This window comes from Asterias rubens, chromosome 4 (assembly GCF_902459465.1).
Source record: "Asterias rubens chromosome 4, eAstRub1.3, whole genome shotgun sequence".
NCBI lineage: Eukaryota > Metazoa > Echinodermata > Asteroidea > Forcipulatida > Asteriidae > Asterias > Asterias rubens.
In genome coordinates, this window is record NC_047065.1 from 20,567,693 (window position 1) to 20,588,092 (window position 20,400).

A 20,400-nucleotide genomic window follows, 5' to 3' on the forward strand; every position below is an offset into this window, starting at 1 on the left:
TTAGGATTCATACTCGACACTCAAACTTTAGAGATTTAGACCACTCTTAATTCTTCAGATTATGCAAAAATTATTGTCTTAAACAAAGTTTTAGTGGTAAGTAATATTGGAAAAGTTAATACATTGGCTTATCACGAAATGGTTTACAAATATTTCGTCTTTCAGGGCCCGCTATTTGCATTGACCAAGCTTTTGAGGTTTTTAGAAATTGTGTACAAAAAAAGGGGGGGGGGTGTTTCGCATTGCACAAAAATGCATCTTGCTAATTTGTGTTGCCTCGGTACATCCCGAAGTACATAGTATCTCTTGAGTGATAATTTCCTCTAATGATAACATGTGTATTATGGGTCGTATAAGTACAAATGAAGACACTTTATAAGTACTTAAATAAATAGTACATTGATAATGACACTTTAAGAATAAAAAAGATCCATCCTTACACAGCCTTGGCACTTTAAGAGTTAGATGTAAGATGGCATCACAAAAACGTAAACATGCTGAATACATTTTATTTTTGAAAAATTAACAGATAGTTAAAATAAAGTAGGACAAAAAAAAGTCAAAAGAAATTTGGCCAAATTTAGAATGAAATACAAGAAATTTTAAAACTTAATACATTATCAAAAATGAGTTACAAATAATCTGTCTTTGAGTTGGGGGTCAAATGGCGTCACAAAAATGTAATAACATATCAATTATACATAGTTTAAACAAAATTAGCAGCTAGAAAAATCAATGAAAAGTCATTTATAGAGCGCCAAAATCTAAAGTTTGCTCTAAGGCGCTGAGGCACAGTTGAATGAGTGTGAGCCTGCTTGAACAGGTGAGCTTTAATGAATGTCTTGAATGAGGTGATTGAGCTGGCATTTTTAATTTGACAAGAAGCTTATTCCACATTTTGGGGCCATATACGGAGAATGATCTCTGCAAAAGTTGAATAGCAATTCATGGCATGACAAAAGGGGAGCAAGAGGTAGACAAACGAAGATGTCTTTGTTTGGATTTCAAGTTGAGCATGTCCATGATATATTCAGGAGCTTCTTTATGGTATGCTTTATCCTACGCTTATTTAAATATTAAATAGACCCTTCGTATATGATGTCACATTCTCAAACAGCGCTCTTACTGAGGTCAAAGGAAGACCTATCACTGGCTGAGCGCTTACTTTTGGCCAACCAAACACAGCGGCTGTGAAGACACAAAAGCAAGGTTGTTATGCAACCAAACTCAGGCTTAATGCAAAAATAGCCAGCCTCCTTTTTGATAAATCCATGCTAGAAACAGTCTTGCACACAAAGAAATAAGCGGTGTTTGCAAAGCATTTTACAGCGTGGTCGCTATTCCCATTGGACTTTTTAGTGGCCCGGTTTAAGTTTCCATGGCTGCGCAGAAGTCTTCAGCGACCTCTTTCGGCCTGTTATTTTACATCACAGTCGCAGTTGAGAGGAAGGGAAGTTTACCATGCGTCCCCATTGGATTTATTTTTGTCATTCTACAGAAAAGTTGCAGTACTTAAACAGCCAATAAAGGATGATCTCAAATATATAACTATTACAGTTTTCTAATAGCTGGAGTTCATATGAAACATAGAAAAAATACAATGAGTCTCTAACCTCACGTTAAAACATGGTAAAAATATTTTTTCTACAGAATGCTTCTAGCAAAATATCTGGAAAACGCTGGGTCAAACAAACCTGCGCGACAAAGGAATTGTGACGTCAGTGGCGGCTATTTGGTGTGGAAAATAGTGCCCTCAGTTTGCCAAAGCTGGAGAACTGAGTTCACATCCAATCAGGGGAATATCGTCACTGGCGTCAAGAGGTCATTATAATAGATAAGCCCTTTTTTACTCTCGGCTGAAAAAGCCGCTCGGCCGAGTGCATTTTTGACTCGAGTTATTCGTTACTGAATGCAAATTTTGAGAGTAAAATGGTTATAACCGGTATCTACGATGACTATTTGGTCATAAAAAGGTAAAAGTTGAAATATTGAGATCATCCTTTATTGGCTCTTTAAAAAAAAAAAAAAAAAAATTCCAATGGGAACACAGCTTTAGACACTGGAGGTCCACTCTCAGATGGATTTACATCCCATGAATCTTGAATCTCTTCCCACATTTGTAGAATATCAGAATGACGACCCAGACCAGCATCAGGACGCCAAAGGAAATATAGACGCTTATAACGGTTGACTCCTGGGGTATGAAACACTTGTTATACTCCAAACGCTTTGGTGTTATCGTGGCCTGCAACAAATTCAGAATCCAAATACAAATTCATACTTAAGCAAAGATTTTTACAAATAATTATTTCAGCCTTTGAGAAAGACTCCAATATCAGGCTGTTATTATTTTTTGTAAACAATTATTTAAACTTATAAACAAATAAACAAACGAGGATCCTACTACTTAAACTATTTATGTGCTGTCACTCTATTGTTGAAAGTGTAGATTATTTTTACGAATCAACACTTTCTTTATAATCAACAGTTGAGTGTAGATTAATTACAAATTTAAGTAAATAGTTTAACTTGAAAATTACTGTCTTTCCAAACTTTAAGATAGCATGAAGTGCAACAAAACATAGCTAAAAGAAAAATCACTTTAACACAATTTATTGTTAGCTGAGCCCACTGACGTTGTACTTGATAATGTTGCAAGCACTCAATTATGCCTATATATTTTGTAAAATAATTAAAAAATTATGACCAACCAATGTTTGACAACGTATACAAAATTAGATAAACTAGCTAGTGTTGTTACTATTGAGAAATCCAATTCATTGAAACTGTGTTACATAACCAATTGTGGAAGTAGTTTAAGTCAGAGAATAGACTCTAAAGTGTAGATTCGTGAATAGAATGTACTCGCCTTCGACTCGAACATTCTATTCACGAATCTACACTTTCTCGCTCATTCTCCTTGACAGAACTCAAGGTAGTTGGGATTAAACACGGGAGCAGCGAGCTAGCCCGCTGAAGAGAGGCCGAAGTCCAATGTCATAGAGCCTGTAAACACAAAAACTTGCTAGGCACAGACAAATCTTGCTAAGCAGAAAAAGATTATCAGCCAACATTCGATACAGAAAACATTGCTGTGCCAGGTGACCCACTAAACTTTTGCTAAGCAAAAAGTTCACTAAACAGCTAAGCAGTATTTTCTGCTGAACAGCTAAGCAGTATTTTCTGCTGAACAGCTAAGCAGTAGTTACTGCTTAGCAGCTTGATACAATAAGACCCAGAGTTCTCATCCTAAGAAACATTGCTCACCACGATTAATGACTTGAACAGCTAAGCAAAAGTTTCTGCTAAGCAGCTTGATAAAACAAGACCCAGTTCTCATCCTAAGAAACATTGCTCACCACAATTATTGACTTGAACAGCTAAGCAGTAGTTTCTGCTAAGCAGCTTACTGAATTAAAACCCAATTTAAGAAACACGACTGAACTAAAAAACATTGCTCACCACGATTAATGACTTGAACAGCTAAGCAGTAGTTTCTGCTAAGCAGCTTGATAAAATAAGACCCAGTTCTCATCCTAAGAAACATTGCTCACCACAATTATTGACTTGAACAGCTAAGCAGTAGTTTCTGCTAAGCAGCTTGATAAAATAAGACCTAGTTCTCATCCTAAAAAACATTGCTCACCACAATTGTTGACTTGAACAGCTAAGCAGTAGTTTCTGCTAAGCAGCTTGATGAACTAAGACCAAATTCAAGAAACATGACTGAACTACAAAACATTACTCACCATGATTAGACTTGGGTTGTTACGATTCCTCCAGCTGAACGATGGAACAGAAAGCTCAGGGATACCACCAGGATGAAGGACGTAGCAACCATGGTGGCGGTGGCCACTCAGGATCATCCGGGGCCGAATCCACGATAATAACTAACGATTGAATAAAACACAAAACAAAAAAACTTAACTGAATCGAGAATAATAAAAAAAACATACAAATACAAAACACTTTACCATCATGCGTTGTGCTTCAGATGGGACCTGAAGCCGTTTGTCCCAAAGAACCAATCAGAGCAGCTGATTCTACTGTGTTACACCGTAATCTTTGGCAAATAAACCGTGGCTGGAAGTTGGCTTAAATGCTCGGTGGCTCATAGAACGACATATTAATGAACGGTGTTACCACAAACTACAATTCTGCTTTCGTAATTTGCACGCTCACCTGTTGGGAGGCCTTTTTAGAGATGACGTCATATCTCTCTATGTTCTTTTCCTTTTGTTCTTCCAGCGAGGGGGCGTCTGGTCCTTCACATACAGCCTCCGTTGACCTGTACAGAGGATAATGCTGCCCCAGAATACACAAATAAAAATCAATAATAATATAATAATAAAGAGAAATTTTTTAAGCGCAAAAACAACCAATAGCAGAAAGAATCTGGCCTCAAAGCGCCGGAAAAGAACAACAACAAAAGTATTATAAAGAAAAATAATTTCAGGAATCTAGATACAGAAAGCTGGCAAAAAGTTCAATTGTTAAACAACCAGTTTAAAAAGATGAATTAATGAATCTAACTCAATAACAAAATGTCACGACTGGGACTCAAACCAACACTCTGCTGATCAGAAATACCGTGCTCAGTGTAGATGCTCTAACTAACGTACTGTGTAGATGCATTCACCACATGACATCACTTGCAGGCTTGTACAACCATGCTCAGTGTAGATGCTCTAACTAACGTACTGTGTAGATGCATTCACCACATGACATCACTTGCAGGCTTGTACAACCATGCTCAGTGTAGATGCTCTAACTAACGTACTGTGTAGATGCATTCACCACATGACATCACTTGCAGGCTTGTACAACCATGCTCAGTGTAGATGCTCTAACTAACGTACTGTATAGATGCATTCACCACATGACATCACTTGCAGGCTTGTACAACCATGCTCAGTGTAGATGCTCTAACTAACGTACTGTGTAGATGCATTCACCACATGACATCACTTGCAGGCTTGTACAACCATGCTCAGTGTAGATGCTCTAACTAACGTACTGTATAGATGCATTCACCACATGACATCACTTGCAGGCTTGTACAACCATGCTCAGTGTAGATGCTCTAACTAACGTACTGTATAGATGCATTCACCACATGACATCACTTGCAGGCTTGTACAACCATGCTCAGTGTAGATGCTCTAACTAACGTACTGTATAGATGCATTCACCACATGACATCACTTGCAGGCTTGTACAACCATGCTCAGTGTAGATGCTCTAACTAACGTACTGTATAGATGCATTCACCACATGACATCACTTGCAGGCTTGTACAACCATGCTCAGTGTAGATGCTCTAACTAACGTACTGTATAGATGCATTCACCACATGACATCACTTGCAGGCTTGTACAACCATGCTCAGTGTAGATGCTCTAACTAACGTACTGTGTAGATGCATTCACCACATGACATCACTTGCAGGCTTGTACAACCATGCTCAGTGTAGATGCTCTAACTAACGTACTGTATAGATGCATTCACCACATGACATCACTTGCAGGCTTGTACAACCATGCTCAGTGTAGATGCTCTAACTAACGTACTGTGTAGATGCATTCACCACATGACATCACTTGCAGGCTTGTACAACCATGCTCAGTGTAGATGCTCTAACTAACGTACTGTGTAGATGCATTCACCACATGACATCACTTGCAGGCTTGTACAACCATGCTCAGTGTAGATGCTCTAACTAACGTACTGTATAGATGCATTCACCACATGACATCACTTGCAGGCTTGTACAACCATGCTCAGTGTAGATGCTCTAACTAACGTACTGTGTAGATGCATTCACCACATGACATCACTTGCAGGCTTGTACAACCATGCTCAGTGTAGATGCTCTAACTAACGTACTGTATAGATGCATTCACCACATGACATCACTTGCAGGCTTGTACAACCATGCTCAGTGTAGATGCTCTAACTAACGTACTGTGTAGATGCATTCACCACATGACATCACTTGCAGGCTTGTACAACCATGCTCAGTGTAGATGCTCTAACTAACGTACTGTATAGATGCATTCACCACATGACATCACTTGCAGGCTTGTACAACCATGCTCAGTGTAGATGCTCTAACTAACGTACTGTATAGATGCATTCACCACATGACATCACTTGCAGGCTTGTACAACCATGCTCAGTGTAGATGCTCTAACTAACGTACTGTGTAGATGCATTCACCACATGACATCACTTGCAGGCTTGTACAACCATGCTCAGTGTAGATGCTCTAACTAACGTACTGTGTAGATGCATTCACCACATGACATCACTTGCAGGCTTGTACAACCATGCTCAGTGTAGATGCTCTAACTAACGTACTGTATAGATGCATTCACCACATGACATCACTTGCAGGCTTGTACAACCATGCTCAGTGTAGATGCTCTAACTAACGTACTGTATAGATGCATTCACCACATGACATCACTTGCAGGCTTGTACAACCATGCTCAGTGTAGATGCTCTAACTAACGTACTGTATAGATGCATTCACCACATGACATCACTTGCAGGCTTGTACAACCATGCTCAGTGTAGATGCTCTAACTAACGTACTGTATAGATGCATTCACCACATGACATCACTTGCAGGCTTGTATAGACGATGTGACCTATGTTTACATTCAAACCGCCCTCTGTTGACAAAACACTGTATACATCATGTTTCGCCGGGCAAAAAGATGCGTAGACATGGTAAGATTGCATACACTTTCTAGCTGGCTGCCAAAACACAAAGGTTTTGCCCGGCGGTATGCGCGCGAATCATGTTATGGTTTTCAGGTGACGTCAGAGGTCACATCGTCTATATAGTCCATCATTCAAAACTTCGCTGAGTGATAATAAAAAGCAATACTCTCTCTCACAAGAAGAACCACTAACCTGTAGTAATATCGGAGCTATATTTGGTAGCGTCTTGTACTTCTGACATCTGTTTTTTGCTTCTTGATTATCTTCCTTCGTTCCTGACGGTGAGCCAAAGCGAGTGCAGTTCAGTTGTTCCGATGCCTCAAGAAGTTGATCCATAGCAAGGCTGCACATAAAGCAACCATCACCATGCATTGCCATACTGTTCACTAAGACAAAGCTGTACAAATTGTAGAAGTCTTGTCAATGGGAGACTTTGGAAAGCTAAGCGGCAGGCTTACCAGGTTAATGTCCACTGTTTACGTAGTTGTGAGCACGCCCACATTACCGAGAACAATGGTTTTTATCTGGTAAGTCTGCTGCCACCAAGCGTCCCAAAAGTCTCCTATTGCTGGAATTACATGTATGTTAAAGGCAGTGGACAGTATTGGTAATCACTCAAAATAATTATTAGCATAAAACCTTTCTTGGTGACGAGTAATGGGGAGAGGTTGATGGTATAAAACATTGTGAGAAACGGCTCCCTCTGAAGTGCCTTAGTTTTCGAGAAAGAAGTAATTTTCCACGAATTTGATTTCGAGACCTCAGATTTAGAACTTGAGGTCTCGAAATCAACCACCTAAACGCACACAACTTGGTGTGACAAGGGTTATTTGAATGGGTGTCGTGGCCGAGCAGTTGAGAGCACTGAATTCAAACTCTGGTGTTTCTGATCAGCAGATTGTGGGTTCGAATCCCCAGCCGTGACACTTGTGTCCTTAAGCAAGACACTTCACCATTGCTTCGTCCTTCATTGCTGTTGCTGTTGGTCCCATGTGTTGTGTAAGGCATGTAAAAGAAAAAAGAACCCAGTGCACTTATCGAAAAGAGAATGGGTTCCCCGGTGTTCCTGGCTGTGGCTCCTAAATGCGCCGTAGCACCTTGTAAATCCTTATAAGGTGCTACATAATTGGGTCTCATAATTTATAACTTCAATAACTGATCTTTCTGAAAGTTTGTATATACTCAGCGCCTTGAGTACCTTGTTAGGTAGATACGTGCGCTATAAAAGACTTTGAAATTATTATTATTAATGCCGATCAGAAATCTTGGACCCAGATCTTGGGAGTTTGACATGTTAACAAAAAGATACAACCAAACGTTATGGTCCAGACAAAAACAAGATGAGACAGAAAGCACACTAGAAAAAAAACCCAGAGAATGACGAGTTGATTCTCAACATCTGGACACAAACAAATATTCCCTGGCTACACAGCAGTTAACGATTGTATGGCTTCTGGTTGCCACTGAACAAAGATATTGACAAAATATAGAGACGGCTAACATAGGCCTACATTGTAGACGGCTCAGTTGGTAGAGCAATGAAATGTTAATCCAGAGGTCAGTGGTTCAAACCCCACTCTTGTCAATGTTTCTTTGTTCAACCCCAAAACCAAATATGCTCTCCTCAGTACTTACTTTACTCCTTTGATTGTGAGGACCTTGACTGGTGGGATTTCAAAGACTTCCTGGAAGCGTCTCAATTTATCTCTTGTGACACTGTTTAACAACAAAAGATTCACAATAAATAAAGGCCTGCCCGCCCAGGTAGCAGTTAAAAAGCAGAACTGAGAAGTCTCCCGTATAATCCGATAAATCTGCTCCACGGTAGTAGAAAGACAGTTCTCAAAAGAAGCAAGTAGATATACACATGGTAATATATATTGAACGATAATGTTGTGCAAAAAGTGCCTAATGACCTTTTGCACCAATGCAACATGCAGCTATTGACCCCTTGCACGCGCGTCACAGATGCCACGCTCACAATGTTGGTGGTCAATAGGCTTACGTGCAAACGCAGCGTCACCTAAAAATGCGCACTTCACTGAATAACACACGTTGACATTGACCACCAAAATAGCGCATCCAAGATTATTCTGATGATGACGTCAGGTGAAATGGGTCAATAGTCTTTGGGGAGTCAGATTGCATACTTTTGGTGTGCTTCTTTGGTTGTTGAGATGATCTTCCCATCAAGGGAACTCGGCAAACTCCCACAAGGGGATATGAAAACACCAAGCTGGCAACAGCAAATCTCTCTCATACATTGTTTTGGCATCTATTAATATGAATTCCACCAGTCAATTAATTGTGATTCAGTAACCAGACAACAATACTTATTCTAGGCGCTGTGACATCATGGCAGGAAGCGTGGCTGGATTTGAACCCACACCCTTGTGATTGTAAGTCCTGCAGTCTTACAACATGAACAGCATACTTTTTCACACATAGTTGTGGGGACGGGCCATTGTTATTATTCCCTTAGCTAAAGAACCATGGTGTGGAGACCCAGCAAAGAAAAGCATTGTGGGGGGACATTTGTTCCATTGCTTTAAAGTCCCCACATCTCTGCATATGCAAGAACACGGTGACTCGATGGTTACCACGATATTATCGAATATCGCGATACTAATTTGGAAACGATTTCGATATCGGATCGATTTGGTTTTAATCGAAATATCGATATATCGCGATAATCTCGCGATATTGACCAAGTATCGCAATATCGCGATGTATTTTCTAGCTGAGACATCTTGCACTCCATAGGTTTGGAGTAAAACCAGAAGAACAGGTCATTAGAACACCTCTCTTATGCTATGACTGTATTTTCTACATTTTTCACTGGAAATTTGAAGACTGATGATGTCAAATTTAATTAATCGCGATTGTATCGAATATCGCGATATATTGTCGGCGATATATCGTGAATAAAATAAATTGATATCGCCCAAGCTTAAACTCAACATTTTGATATTGAAATGTAAATTCTTACTTACGATTGATGGAATCCGATATCATGGTTGCCAACGACAACATGGAACTCAACATCCTCTGGGACTTGAAACATTTTGTGGAATCGATTCACTGTATCGCTAAATTCCTGTCAGAAAAAGATTCAGATTTAAAAAAAGAACGAAAATACAACTAAGGAAATTTTGACAACAGTGGCTGGTTTGTACCAACATACCTGAACCGGTCACCAGTGACAACAAGATTTCACAAAAGCACTGTAAGATCACCCCACCCGAGTAACATGCCTGTGATATTTTTTCACAGGACTCGGGAAAGTACTGAGTATACACACATCGGTGTATGGGTAAAAACCAAAATTAATATTCTTTATCCCCGATGCAAATTTAACATCTATTAAGATTTCACAAACTTTTAGAAAAGAAAGGGTGTTAGAATTTTGCTATTATCATCATTATTTCTTTTATAAAAAGTAGAAATTTGCCACCCACTAGCCACATATCAAATAATAAACAACAAGGGAAACTGATTTGGTAAATTTTGAATGATTTGGGTTGAACAAAGAAAACTAGAGTGGACTGTAGCCAGGGATCAAACCAGAGTTACCAATACAACCGTGAAGGTGCAGACAGGGGATCACCTTAAAGACACTGGACACTATTGGTAATTGTCAAAGACCAGTCTTCTCACTCGGTGTATCTCAACATACATATATGCATACAATAATAAACCTGTGAAAATTTGAGCTAAATTGGTCGTCAAAGTTGCGAGATATTAGTGAAAGAAAAGACACCCTTGTCTCACGAGGTTGTGTGCTTTCAGATGAGTAGGATTTGAAACTTTGCATGGTGGAAATAAGATATAGAAGAGTTTGCGGTAACACCATGTAATAACAATCTCTAAATGAGTTAATCCAACGGTTCTTTTCAGAACCACCCCAACTCATTTAGAGATTGTTATTACATGGTGTTACCGCAAACTCTTCTATGCTTTCAGATGCTTGATTTTGAGACCTCCAAATCCAATTCATGGAAAGTTACTTCTTTCTCGAAAGCTACATTACTTCAGAGGGAGCTGTCTCTCACAATGTTTTATACTATCAACAGCTCTCCATTACTTGCTACCAAGTAAGGTTTTATGCTAATTAGTTTGAGTAATTACCAATAGTGTCCACTGCCTTTAAGAGAATGTAACTTTTTATTTCAAGGATCATATAACAAACCACAAGGGAAACTGGGTAAATTTGTAAAATTTTACCAGAGAAGTTTATATAAAATAGAGTCTCTAGATTTACTGAAATGTTAAATCTGTATCACCTGATTACTGGCCCACTGTCCTTCGTCCGTCAGATCACCAAGAATAAACACAGCCTGTGGATTGGCGACGGTCAGAGCCGTTTGGAATGCACGCTTCATCTGCCATTCTCTACAAGGAACACACACACAGAAAAACTCAGACAGCTTAGGGAGTACTATTTGACATTCCTAGAGCAGACGATAAAGGATAAATGAAGGATAAATGCAACTGGGACAGAAGAATTCTAAAAGAGATCACTGAAAAAGAAACTGTTTGAATCACTTTTTGTTTCTCATTTCAATTCTGGTCTTATAAAATACATTCCAATCCAGTGAAAATTTGAGCTACAAGCCTTGTGGTCTTGAAAATGTGTACCCCTATGTTCTACTTTTATCACCAGATCCAGAAAGATGCGACCAAAGCACAAGCGAAAAAGCTTAGTGAAACCAAAAATGTCCACATCGAATTGTGGTGTCTGATCCACCTTTGCGTTTACACTTGTATTTTAAATCCACTTTGTTGGATCTGATGTACTTATTGCCAGATTCAACCCTCATCGAAAAATGGATTAAAATTGTTGGATCTTGAACCACACCAGATCGGGCAATTTTGGGTTTACATTAGTCGTTAATCCACATTGCCGAATCTGAAATAAATCTAATCAACCTTTCTGGATCTAGAGTAAACGGGATCAAAGTGTACCTGCGTAGCTTGTCAAACCAATGCCCATGTCTCGTCCCAAGCAGATGAGTGTCTGACAGGAACATGACATGCAGAGGTTCAACGTACTGGGTCTCTTCGAGTCTCTGCGCTTCTCCATTGCCGTGAGGTATCAGCTCTGGCCAAGAGCAATGAATAGCGACAAAGTAATAGATGAGAAACTCACAGAATATAAGAATGAAGGAAGCAGCTAGGAGGATGCAGAGGAGGAGATGCAAAAGACGAATCATGGATGGATGATGATGTTTACTGTTCAAAGGAAAAACAAACAATGGGATTTTAGCGATTTTTTAGGGATATAACACGTTTAGAAAAATAGAAGTTTAATAGTTAGTTTACTGCCTTCTAGTTCTACTTGGGTACTTGGCATAGTCCTTCAGTCAGGATGTAAACGCCTCTTCTTGCACTTTGCAGTGCCTGGCTGGGACTGGGTGGGAGTGTAGCCCTGGTAAGACGTCAGTCAGTGCCACTGCACTGATGTCCTGGGTATAAAAGTTCTTTACAATGCGAACACAAATTTGACTACAATTTTCTTTATTTTTTACCTGATTTGAGAAGCTGAAATTCCGTTCATATATTAATAGTGTCCCTCACTATATTCTTAACAAGTTCACAGCTAACAAATATATCCATGGAAGAAATTATTTCCGAAAATATGTCTAAGTTCTGCACTAGCGATGTGATCATCGTGTACCAATTGATAGTGTAAGCCGAAGTGCGCATGGCTTTGAGTACAGTGCATTATCTTGCCACTATTCGCCGTCAACTGGGTAGGTGCCGTTACATGTAACTCGCCTTCAACTCCTCCGATATACATTTTAAAATCCAGGAGGCATAAAACTGTAAAATATTCCAGCTCAAATAGAATTTTTATAAATTTCAGGTTGAATTTCGGTTACAAATATCAATTTTTTTTTCTTGTGAAAAAAAAGAAAGAATTCTAAGCAGCAAAGCCGTCTGCCGCCATCTTGCTTTTTCACAGCGCTTTGTACGTGTGCGGACAACAGAGGGTGCTTTCCTCCGGGCATATATTTTTTTTATTGGGTGGTTAGCGTGCGCTAATTTATGGTAAAAAGTGGCCTCATTTGTCCTAGGAAAAAAATACGCTTCCAGCACATGGAGTCTTGGCACAAGACGTCAATGGTCGTTATTGTTCTGCGCGTTGTGTAAATTGCTCGCTGACTATTATCCATCTGCTTAGTGTTTGGTTGACGCAAGTTGACGGCGATTTGGCTGCAAATAGTAGGCCGCCAGTGATCAGTGCAAGAAAGTGTTTACACGGAAGTTAGTGCACGACGTGGGATCGGAAAACGCCAATTTCAATTTTCTTTTCACAAAAATATTATTATTAACACCATGAAGGAGAAAATTCAACAATTTTAAATAATACGAACTTGGAGTTCCAACTACAAGGAACATGTGAGTAAAAGTGAAGTAGAAATATTTTTAACAGATTTTTGAAATTTTTTTGCAATGGTACGGGACCTTTAGGCTTTATACCCTGCCTGGACTCCTCACGTTGCCTGCAACGGAGTGGGAGTGGAATGTTAGGAAACCTTTCTGCATCTTGCCACCACTTGGTTCATTCGTAAGACGTTATGAAATAAAAAATAGGGAAAAGTTTCCGTATGGCGCCACCACTTTTTCATTCGATATGAAATAATATAGTATCTAATTTACCTCAATGAGATATCACTTTTTGTAAAAATGAGTGAAAAAGTGGTGGCGCCATACGGAAAGTTATCCAAAAATAGTACCTAATTTAGGTAATGAGATAGTGAAAAGGTGGTGGCAAGGATATGGAAATCTTTCACAGCTATTTTTTACTACAGCGCCCCACCCACTTTTAGTTTTTACCTGGTTACCTAGTACTAGTAGTACAGTAGGGCCTGGGCTGGGGGTTGTATTTTTGTTTTGACCTAAATAAAATAATGGCAGTCGAAAACAAGTCACCTACAGGTATAATTTACTTACGTTGCAGGCAGAAAGAGTATATGCTTCATGTATTTGGTTCAGGCAGGGTGATGGGTTTCTGAAATGATGGACCAAATTTGCAGTTTTTACGCACCGTTTGCGGTCTGCATCTGCACTTTTAAGACTTTGTTTATTCCATCCACCACCGCCGCGCGTACACCGGTGCATTATCGGTGCATGTTCATATACTTTGTGTGGGTCGTCTGGGAACTTGACCAAAAGTTTATGTCTAGCGCCCTCAATAGACGATTGTTACCAACGAATTATTAGGAGGGGGGAGTGAAAAGTCAATAATATAATGGTTTTGGACAATCTTATCACAATTTTAAGTATTTGTTCACCTTCGATTTTAGAGATAGACAACTTTGATTAACCATGGGGAGGAAGAGAAACTACCTAATAATATTACTAATTGTGATATTTGGCTTGACCGTAAACATCGAAAAGGGCATCCCACAAAATTACCTTTGCTACTTGTATTCTGAGCCAACTAATTTGCCCACAACATCCCAAATTTTTGTCTCATGAACAAAAAACAAAGAAAATATCCACAGATCACCGTGCAAACATTAGTAATTTCTTTCAAGCAAAATTGCTAAATTTGGACTCAAGAGTAACAAAACGTCTGGAACATCTTCTATCTTCAGTGAATGTAGAATACTGTTTATTTACCCACAGTGGCTATACATTTTTTTACTTTCACATCACATTGGTCAATTTCACAAAGAACTCATTAAATCTTTGTGAATAAATGCATTGGTTGGCGTATCTATGGTGAACATCATACAGATGTTTGTCTTAACTATACATACAGATGGAAATGGAATTTTAAATTTAAAATAACTGCTTTTTGAAATCTCCCTTATAAACATTTATTCATAAAATATAGAAATTTAAATGGCAGAAAATTCGTAAATATGATAAATCCAAGAAAGAGTGGAACAATTCTTTAGTACATATTATTGATAAAATGTAAATTCACATGTAGTAGCCCCCGCAGTGGGCCCTGAGGTGTCTGGACTCTCAGAAAAGCGAACATTACTGTTCTAGCCAAGAACCCACGTATTTGCTTGATCTATGCTGTCGTCCTTCAAAATACTGGTTGTCCATTTTTGACTGTGCCTCATCTTGTTTTCATTCGGAGGAACACAACAGAACATCTTTGACCATTTTGTGATATCCCTGACCAACTTCTTTGCTCGCTAATTAATTTTGTCTATTTTCTGAAAGTATCTGCATGTATTTTCCTAGAAGTTTACAATTGAATAAAATCAAATCAAATCAAACCAAACCAAAGTATATATAACTCTCTGTACCATCAAATTCAATGAACTCATAATTGCCAGATAAACAACAAAGCCCCCCCCACCCAAAAAATAAAAAAAATAAAAAAATAAAAAACCAAAACCAAAACAAACCCCAGAACAGTTATACCAATCTCCCTCTGATGCTAACACCCATACCCAACATATTCACATCACCCTTTATACTGTATTGCATGAGTAACCAATTCTACCAGAAGACTGTCGTGGTCTCTTTTTGGAGAAGTGTTGGCTCTGAGAAGAAGTGGTATGGTCCCTTTTTGAGAAGTGTTGGTATAAGAACCGGTGTGGTCGCTTTGAGAGAAGTGATGGCTCATTTATAGAAGGACCTGTTCAGTCTATTTTGGGGAACGGTTGGTACCAAAAATAGCTTGTGTAGTCTGGACGTTTCGAACAGTAAACTCTGCTCGTCTTCAAGAGAATGCTGGACTGCTGATGATGTGCGGAGACCACATCGGTTCTTCTCAGAACAAACACTTCACCTCAAATGAGTTTTATACCCTTCTCAAAAGACATTGAATCAACCAAGATGAATCGCTAATGTCAAATCCACTTTCCATCAAGTATGTACTGACATTTAAGTCGAGGGTTTTGTATTAAAGAAGTTTCTTTGCTTCATTTACGACCTGCACAAGGTAAAAAAGGAAAGACAAAAGAGTTAATAGGACACTAGTAATTAGTTATGTAAAAAAAACTTTTTTTCTTCACTTTCTTGACTTGGCACCTTGTATGCAATGTGCAGCCAACCACGCCAGAACAAAAACCCTACAAGTTTGGATTGACAGACTTTAGGGTCACAGGGTTTAAGTACTCTTTTGTTAATCCTGGCCAGCTTGAAATGGGTTGTCTCTGTCCCTAATTGTAGTTCCCTGCTCTTCCCTCCCCCACCATGTTCTCCTGTCCTCTCCCAATCTTAATTAAACAGTATTTTGTAATAACTAGTTAGTAAATTCTTTGTTCAACCCCGAAATCATTTAAAAATTTACACTGTGAGTTTCCATTGGGGTCTATATTGACATTCAAGTTAAGTTACCTTACAAAACAAAACCCCAAAACACTACATAACATCAAGTGGTTCATTGTGCAGTTATGGACACTTCTTTTTTTGCAACATAACTCCATGCTCCAGAGAAGTCCAACACCATATGGTAACTCAACACACTAACTGATACCAGCGCCAATGATCCATAACAAACTTCATGTCAGTCAGAATTTTGTTGTTTTAAGTTTTTAACCACATGGCAGCCTCATCAAGTGAATACCATGCACAAAGAGTAGCTCAGCACGGCAAAATTATGCTTACCAGTAAAAGGTTGTGACTGGTAGCCTGCTCATTTTTGCTTAGCAAAAAGGAAATTGTCATGCCATATTTTCTGCTTAACGACCCTGGACCCCATTGGTTATTGTCAAAGACCAGTCTTCTCACTTGGTGTATCTCAACATATGCATAAACAAGCCACTGAAAATTTGAGCTCAATTGGTCGTTGAAGTTGCAAGATAATACTGAGAGAATAAACACCCTTGTCACACAAAGTTGTGTGTTTTCAGATGCTTGATTTCGAGACCTCAAATTCTAAACTTGAGGTCTCGAAATCAAATTCGTGGAAAATTACCTCTTTCTCGAAAACTACTCCACTTCAGAGGGAGCCGTTTCTCACAATGTTTTATACTATCAACCTCTCCCCATTACTTGCTACAAAGTAAGGTTTTAGGCTGATAATTATTTTGAGTAAATACCAATAGTGTCCACTGCCTTTAAGCAGTTCTATGAAGTTGGGTCTTGGTAACCAATCTATCTATCTATGACCCTACACAATCACCATTTTTACAAATATTTTGTTGTCGTTGTTTTGTTTTGCACAGAGTGAGAGGATTTATTCAAGCTGAATTTGTTTCTTCGTTCGCCGCTGAAAGCTGATGCATCAAAACAAATGTTGGAATATAATTGTTGTTTAATATTGGTTGCAACCAAAACCAAAGTAATACATTTGAATGAGAATATTAGTTTGTTTTCTGATGGCTTAGCATCTGTAATGTTGCAGCTGAATTTGTTGCTGGTTAGAGTTTTTTGCTGGCTAGCAAACATCAAGCATATGAAAAAGAACACAAATTTAGTACTAAATATTCTAAAATCACATTGGGTTTTTGAAACCTCTTACCAAAGACATGACAAAGTCCCCTTGGAATGTAAACCCCAGAGGTTTGCCAAAAGGAGGAAATGAATTTAAACATATCTCCTGAACTTGTGATCCTACCTCGTTGAGGGCCCAATTTCATAGAGCATAAAATTTCTTCCTTGATAAAAATCGGATTACCAGCAAAATTTAAATTCGTGGCATATTGCCTGTTACTGGTACTGAGCTGCTGATATCCTTAAAATCACTTGGAAATTTGGTTGGTAATCCTGTTTTTATCAAGGAAGAAATTTTATGCTAAGCAAATTTTTGTGCTTAGCAGCTCTATGAAATTGGGCCCCGATCTTTTTGTCAGCAATGTGTCTTACCATTTGTTCCCATGACAATCAATCTGTTGCCGCTTATTTCGACTTGGCTTCTTGTCTGTGCTTTGAGGAATACAAGATTGCTGATAAAAAAATAGCAAATATTTTGTGAGTGATATAAAATTTGTGTATATATAACTTTTAGTATTTTTATTATATTGATACCATAGTACTGAAATAAGGGTACTGTTTTTGAAATACATGTGACTTTTGGGACTTTTATAAAAACCTGTTTGAGGCCAATTTTTCTCCCAACAGACCACCTTAAAAGGAAACCTAGAAGCCATTTTTTTTGTAGCAAAAATGTTCACAAATTTAAGAGGTACTAATTTGTTGTTGTAATTATTTCTTTTTTATATTTATAACCAAAAAGGTTAACGTATTTGTTATAGACACTGGACACTATTGGTAATTGTCAAAGACCAGTCTTCTCACTTGGTGTATCTCAACATATGCATAAAATAACAAACCTGTGAAAATTTGAGCTCATTTGGTCGCCAAAGTTGTAAGATAATAATGAAAGAAAAAATACCTTGTCACACAAAGTTGTGTGCTTTCAGATGCTTGATTCCGAGACCTCAAAATCAAATTCTGAGGTCTGGAAATCAAATTCGTTGTGGAAAATTACTTCTTTCTCGAAAACTGTTTAGTACTTCAGAGGGAGACGTTTCTCACTATGTTTTATACCTTCAACCTCTCCCCAATATGTTGTGGTAGCACCATGCCTGGTTTTCCTGGACCGATCGGCAGCAAATTGCGCCACAGCACCTTGTAAAGCATTACAAGGTGCTATCAGAATTAGGTCTCATAATTCAAACCATAGTCCAAAATCTGGCAGGAAATACTGTATGTTACGGCGCCATGAGATTTGTGAAAGGTAGAGTTTGTTATAAAAATAAGACATTGTTTTCTAAAATTGATTGTTATTATTGTGGTGTTTTTTGTTTGTTTGTGAATATCATTTAATTTCAGTGACCAAGATACAACACAAAACTAAATTTTCTTGATAAATAAGTTGAAGTGGTCCATATCTTTGCCTTTCCCTACCCCCCCTCCCCTAAACACATAACAACAAAAAATACTAATAATAAAGAGTTATAAAGAAAACTTAATATAGCGCTTGATGAAGAGAAACAAAGTAGGACTCAGCCCAAGGAGAATTTCTATGCCATGGAGTTATATAATAGAACTAAACAAAGGGAAAACAAAACCATTTGCATGGCCCAACAAGAAGCATTTTGGCCTTTGGGGAAAATGGTCTGATACTTGAATTGACCTGTAATAAAGTTTGAATTACTGTGTCAAGGAAAAAAAATTATGATTTTAACTTTTTGTAAGACAAAAAACACAATGTCCACAGATTTACACTAAATGTACACAGTTTGAAGATAATGATAGAAGAAAGCTTCCCTGAAAATAATATGTGCTGAAGTGCTGTAGTTTTTTGGTAATGAGTAAAACAATGTCATGAAAATAATTTTGGTCTCATGAGACCAAAATTATTTTAAGCATTTACAAACGTATTTTCATTACATTGTTTTACTCATTTCTCAAAAAATTACAGCACCCCAATAAGTAATATTTGAGGGGAAGCATTCCACTATCATTATCTTCAAACCCTGTAAGTTTAATGGAAATCTATGGACGTTTTGAAAAAGTACCCAAATCCTTTAAGAGTTGTTTTGGTAGATTATTTAGTGTAAAAATGTTTGGCTTTGTTGTTGGTTGCACTGAGGAATTTGAACTGGTAGGGTCTAATTTGGTGGCTCTGCTTACTGCAAGCACAGAATCCGCACTCTCAGAAGCAGGGAATTCGTCATTTTACATCAAGGGCATTTCACAGTCTACGGCAGGGAATTATGCATGTTTGGATGTTACGGTACAGGCATTCTTACACAGTTAGCGCATAAATTCAGCGCTTTTTCTGTATAATGTGAAGATGGTGATGGCAGAATTAGGTGATAAGCAAAATGATGAACGGGCTTGGGTACCCTGGTTGTGGCTGGGCATTTAAGGGCACAAGAAAAAAAGAATATATTTCATGATAATGGTCCCCATTTTGTCAGTAAAACCAAAGAAAAACTTGACATTTTTATGGGTCTTAAATCGTTTATCGGCTGCATGTCTCTGAGAAAGTAAATGTTTGAACTTCACACTTCGGTACCTAATTTCATGGGCCCCGAACTGACTGAAGAACTGCTTTTAAATGCTAGTTGATCATGATATGGCTCCATTTTGTCAGTAAAACATGATGCCGACATTATTTGGATGGGTCTTAGACAACATCATCACCAATGGCTGCATGTTTTAAAGACACCGAACACTGATGGTAATTGTCAACGAATAGCCTTCACAGTAGGTGTATCTCAACATTAGCATAAAATAACAAACCTGTGAAAATTTGAGCTCAATTCGTCGACAAAGTTGGAAGCTAATAATGAAAGAAAGTCGTTGAGAATGACTTCTTTTTTGAAAACTATGTTACTTCAGAGGGAGCCGTTTCTCACAATAATTTATACTATAAATGTCTCCCCATTACTCGTTACAAAAGAAGGTTTTATGCTAAGAATTATTTTGAGTAATAACCACTGTCTTTAAGAAGAAAATGAATTTTCACTCTGTACCTGCTTCTTCATGGGCCATCTCTGACTGAAGAACTCTGCTTTTAAAATGCTTGTTGAGGCATTCTACCTCCATGGTCGACGGTTCAGGTCCCACTAGTTGAGGCAGTCTACCTCCATGGTTGAGGGTTCAGGTCCCACTAGTTGAGGCAGTCTACCTCCATGGTCGAGGGTTCAGGTCCCACTAGTTGAGGCAGTCTACCTCCATGGTTGAGGGTTCAGGTCCCACTAGTTCAGGCAGTCTACCTCCAAGGTTGAGGGTTCAGGTCCC

The 20,400-nt window shown here is 38.5% G+C and overlaps 1 protein-coding gene across 1 annotated transcript; it reads right to left on the bottom strand.

Annotated features, from left to right (window-relative positions):
• Positions 1-1,904: 1,904 nt before the first annotated feature.
• LOC117288745 (metallophosphoesterase 1-like) lies at positions 1,905-13,833 on the bottom strand. The gene is made up of 9 exons (XM_033769572.1): positions 13,687-13,833; positions 11,695-11,961; positions 11,013-11,121; positions 9,723-9,826; positions 8,365-8,445; positions 6,922-7,126; positions 4,183-4,305; positions 3,750-3,890; positions 1,905-2,245 (listed from the first exon to the last, which is right to left on the bottom strand). Exons 1-9 carry the CDS (start codon positions 13,713-13,715, stop codon positions 2,084-2,086), a joined length of 1,221 nt encoding a protein of 406 aa, XP_033625463.1. The 5' UTR covers positions 13,716-13,833; the 3' UTR covers positions 1,905-2,083.
• Positions 13,834-20,400: the final 6,567 nt, after the last annotated feature.